Here is a 5062-nt window from a genome sequence, read left to right on the forward strand (position 1 = left end):
CACTACTAGTCTACGACTACTCCACTCTACTCTTTCTTCCTACTGCTGCTGCTGCTGCTGCTGCTGCTGCTGCACCGCCAATTTCACTTCATTCAATTTAAATTACCGGTTGTAACCGATGCATGCCAAATTAATGAGGCCCGTTTAGCCACTTACCCCTTTCCGTCAGATTCCACCACGTGGGCGTCTTCTAATAAGGTGTCAAAACCACTTCATTAATTCCTTTTTTTCTAAAAAAAAAATTTCCTCCTCCTCTTTTTTTTCCACCTCCCAAACTCTATAAATACCCTCCCATCCCCTTCCTCCCTCTAACCCAATTCAAAGCACCTCAAACTACTACTCCCAAAACACCACTCCCCTGCCCCCCCTACCGTTTCTCCATTCACACCCACCACAAAGCTTAATTAATTCCCCAGAGCTTTTCAAACGCTGGGAAGGGAGATTAAAAAATTTTAAAGAAAAAGGAAAAGAAAAAGAAAAGAAAAAATCTGAGCTTCTTGTAATATAATCGGTTGTTGAAAATAGAGGAGGGGCCATGGCTTGTGGCGCAGCCATTTCGCATTCAGCAGCAGCAGCAGCAGCAGCAGCAGCGGTTAACCCTGTACGCCTTAAGAATCGCAAATCGAGCCTTGCGGGGCTCGATCGGTTTAGACCCGCGAACCTTCCCGTGAGGCCCATCGGCCTCCCCGCCACCGGCAGCAGCAGCAGCTCCCTGCAGAGCGCTTCTTCCCCGCGGTGCGTTCTGAACCTGCCCGCGACCACCACCCACTCCTCCCCCGCGAATTACCCGCCGCCGCCGCCGCCTTTCGTCAAGGTCGGCGAGGCGGCGTCTTCTACCGTGTCGATCCCGAGGCCGGCCGGGAAGGCCCGCCGCGATGGGGAGGCGTCCGGCCGGCCGCATTGGACGCGGTGGAGGACGGAGTCATTGCGAGCGTTCTGGAGCGGCCGCACCCGCTGCCGCGGACGGCCGATCCGGCGGTCCAGATCGCCGGCAACTTCGCGCCCGTCGGGGAGCAGGCGCCGCGCCACGAGCTCCCGGTGAGCGGGCGGATCCCGCCGTTCATCAACGGCGTGTACGTGCGGAACGGGGCCAACCCCCACTTCGCCCCCGTGGCCGGGCACCACCTGTTCGACGGCGACGGCATGGTCCACGCCGTGCGCCTCCGCAACGGCGGCGCGTCCTACGCGTGCCGGTTCACGCAGACGGAGCGGCTCCGGCAGGAGCGCGCCGTCGGGCGGCCCCTGTTCCCGAAGGCCATCGGCGAGCTGCACGGCCACTCCGGGATCGCCCGCCTGCTCCTCTTCTGCGCCCGGGGGCTCTGCGGGATCGTGGACCCCTCCCGCGGCATCGGCGTCGCCAACGCCGGGCTCGTCTACTTCGATGGCCGCCTCCTGGCCATGTCGGAGGACGACCTCCCCTACCACGTGAGAATTACGGCCGCCGGCGATCTGGAGACCGTGGGGAGGTACGACTTCGGCGGGCGGCTGGGCAGCTCGATGATCGCGCACCCGAAGATCGACCCGGCGAGCAAGGAGCTGTTCGCGCTGAGCTACGACGTGATCCAGAAGCCGTACCTCCGGTACTTCCGGGTGTCGCCGGACGGGCGCAAGTCGGACGACGTGGAGATCCCCCTCGAGCAGCCGACGATGATGCACGACTTCGCCATCACGGAGCGCTTCGTCGTCGTGCCCGACCAGCAGGTGGTGTTCAAGCTCCAGGAGATGATCCGCGGCGGCTCTCCGGTGGTCTACGACCGCGAGAAGGCCTCCCGGTTCGGGATCCTGCCCAAGTACGCCTCGGACGCGTCGGAGCTCAGGTGGGTGGAGGTCCCGGACTGCTTCTGCTTCCACCTCTGGAACGCGTGGGAGGAGCCGGAGACCGGCGAGGTGGTCGTGATCGGCTCCTGCATGACGCCGCCCGACTCCGTGTTCAACGAGAGCGACGAGAGCTTGAAGAGCGTGCTCTCGGAAATCCGGCTCGACCCCCGGACCGGCAAGTCGACGCGGCGGGCGATCCTCGACCCGGCCGACCAATTGAACCTGGAGGCCGGAATGGTGAACCGGAACAAGCTCGGCCGGAAGACCCAGTACGCCTACCTGGCGATCGCCGAGCCGTGGCCCAAGGTGTCGGGCTTCGCCAAGGTCGACCTCTTCACCGGAGAGCTCACCAAGTTCACCTACGGCGACGGCCGATACGGCGGCGAGCCCTACTTCGTGCCGCGGGACCCCGCCGCGCCGCGGGAGGACGAGGGCTACGTGCTCTCCTTCGTGCACGACGAGGCCGCCTCCCAGTCCGAGCTGCTCATAGTCAACGCCGCCGACATGAGGCTGGAGGCCACCGTTAAACTCCCCTCCCGTGTTCCCTACGGCTTCCACGGCACGTTTATTAATGCCGAGGATTTGGAGTCCCAGGCTTAGTTTTTACAGCAGCAGCAGCCGCCGCGGCGGCGGAGGCGGCGGTAAAAATTTTTTTTTTTCTTTCTTTCTTCCTATCTTTCTGGAGAGGAGGATTTACCTGAGGGAGCTTTGATAGAGGTCCCCGGAAATCTCCCCTACATTTTAGTTTTTACTTTTTTTTTCTTTTTTAGATTTTTTTACATAAGGAGAGAAAAAGAGGGAGCAGAGGAGAGACCAGCTCGTAGCGTTTGGGTAGTAGTTTAGCGTGCGCAGAGCTCAGCTGGTTTCTGTTTTTCTCTTCCTTTTCTTTTTTTTCTTCCCGTGGCTCCGGATAGTGATATAGATGATGGTGATGATAGGATTAGTGTTTGAGCCTAATAATTTCCCCGGATACTAGACGACGGGGTACTGTGTTTTATCATGTCCGTGTGTTTTCATGTGCAGCAGGGGACCGTCCCTGAGCTTCTTACTGTTTGTGAATATTGTTCAGAATATATATATGATCATATACATATATATCTGTATCGCTTTGTACAGTTCGATCTTTCTCTCTCTGAGTAAAATTCTCCTCAATCAACATTGCGATAGTATCGTCTTAAGGTTAAGTGTTTTCCTTAACAATAAGTCCTTTTCTTTCGACTTCGGCACGCCAAGAAGAAGAGGGGGAGGCAGGCCCCTTTGATTGCGGATTTCAAGAGTGGGGCCTTTTAATCAAAGAAACCCTGATTTCGACTTCCGCTCGTCGAAGTTAAAAAATAATACTAATAATAATAATAATAATATCACTATTTTGTAATGTTTTCAATAGTTTGAGTATTATTTTTTGCAGTCCATCACACAAAGCTTTTTCTGTTTGGATAAATATAGAAACGGATTAGAAAAAGACATAATGTCTTTATTCTTCGTTATTTTGTTAATTAAAAAAAAATGTAATAACTCATATTTGTTCATACTGCTCACTGACCTTTTTTTAAGTTTTCCTTTCGTAAAAACCTTTTTGATTCAGTAAAATTTAAAATTATGTCGCATACTTCCATGTAAGAAGTGCGTTATCTTTCGACCATTTTATACAATCGGCGCTAATAAAGACCACCATCCTAAATATCCGTAACTATTTACAGGAACATCGACCCTTCTAATATATCATGGATAATGTGGTAAATTAGGTCCAGGAAATAATCTATACGGAAAAGCCTAAATTTTTTCACCTTTAGAAACTGGAAAGGAGCTCAAGGATCTTCTAATTACGTTTAAGTTCTCAAGTTTTTAAATTTATCGCAGTACTAATTTACCATGCAGGTACTTGTTTTGTTTTGTCCTTCGAACTAGGTTCATGGTCTCCACACCACTGGTTGGTCCTAGAGGAAAACCTTGTCCATTCTATTGCAAGTATGAGGTTAATTAGCCTTTTCCATAGGCACATCAAATGCACAAACAAACAAAAGGGACCCAAAAATATACTTGGAAAAAGTATGATAGTTAAATTGAAAAGGAACTAAGATTGGTAGCTAAATTGAATCTGTGGTACTCTGTCGAACGTCATTTCACATCAACAAGCTAGTAGTTTTCTCTCAAAAAAAAAAAAAAAAAAACAAGCTAGTAGTTTTTCAGCAGCCGTAAGGATTTGCTTGGCACTCGAAATTAATGAAGCTTGGAGGTTTTTGATCAGCAGCCATAAGGCTTTTCTTGGTATTCAAAATGAACGGCACACCCTACAGCTCAAAAGAAGGAAGGAGAATGGCAGTTGAACTACAATTCAAAGAAAGTGTCCCACGGCCATCGTGCTATTGTGACATCTAGATAATCCCACATTAGATGAGAACGAAATTTGCGTTGGAGTATAAGAGACTATGGAGCTTATTAATAATAACGGAGTTTAATCATTTCGGGCGGATGGTTTGGGCTAGTGTATTGAAAGTGGATAAGATCGTTACATTTAGCATCAAAGCCAGTTCGCTAACCGGGAGTCTCACATCGCGGGTGACCTTGGCTGATTAGGATATTAGGATTTAAACGAAAAAAGTCTATGACAACGAATTTAAACGAAGAAAATCTATGACACTTCAATAATCTCACATCAAAAGGTATAGAGGGAAGTCATATACTATGAACATGGAGAGTTTGTGACACTCTTGAGTTAAAGACTACATATAATTGGATCGTTACATTATAACCGTAGGCGGTGGTGCTTTTAGAGGAATCATTATATTATAATTTTTTTGACAGATTTTATTAGCTTAACACTACTAGATCAGAAAAACTTAGAGAAAAAGTTCACAGATGTATGCTTCTTCGTTTCCTAGTGAAACCGTAGAAATTATATTATATTCAAACGTATGCGGTCAAAGAATAATGAAGCCTTAGAACTAAAAATTTGCTGCATTGTAAGTACCAAAACTTTTTATTCGTTAAGATCTTGATTGAAAATGACTATGGCTAGACTACAAGTACATTTTCTACAAATCAGTGACCTACTTATTAGCACATTATTATTATTATTATAAAGAGGAGATTGGTTTACAGCAAAATAGTGGCGGGCATTTCACAATGCCATCCATGTTACATCACCACTAAACCAGGAGAGGAGAGAGTGATAGAGAGAAAGAATATAGGAAGTAACTTTTCTATGCACACCGAAAGAAACCGACGTTTTTGTTAGTATGTT

General features: G+C 49.0%; 1 protein-coding gene across 1 annotated transcript; it reads left to right on the top strand.

Annotated features, from left to right (window-relative positions):
- Positions 301 to 2984, top strand: LOC109712391 (9-cis-epoxycarotenoid dioxygenase 1, chloroplastic-like). The gene is given in 2 exon segments (XM_020235941.1): positions 301 to 878; positions 881 to 2984. Coding segments are annotated over 2 exon segments (1881 nt in total). The 5' UTR covers positions 301 to 535; the 3' UTR covers positions 2419 to 2984.

This window comes from Ananas comosus, linkage group 7 (assembly GCF_001540865.1).
Source record: "Ananas comosus cultivar F153 linkage group 7, ASM154086v1, whole genome shotgun sequence".
Taxonomy (NCBI): Eukaryota; Viridiplantae; Streptophyta; class Magnoliopsida; order Poales; family Bromeliaceae; genus Ananas; species Ananas comosus.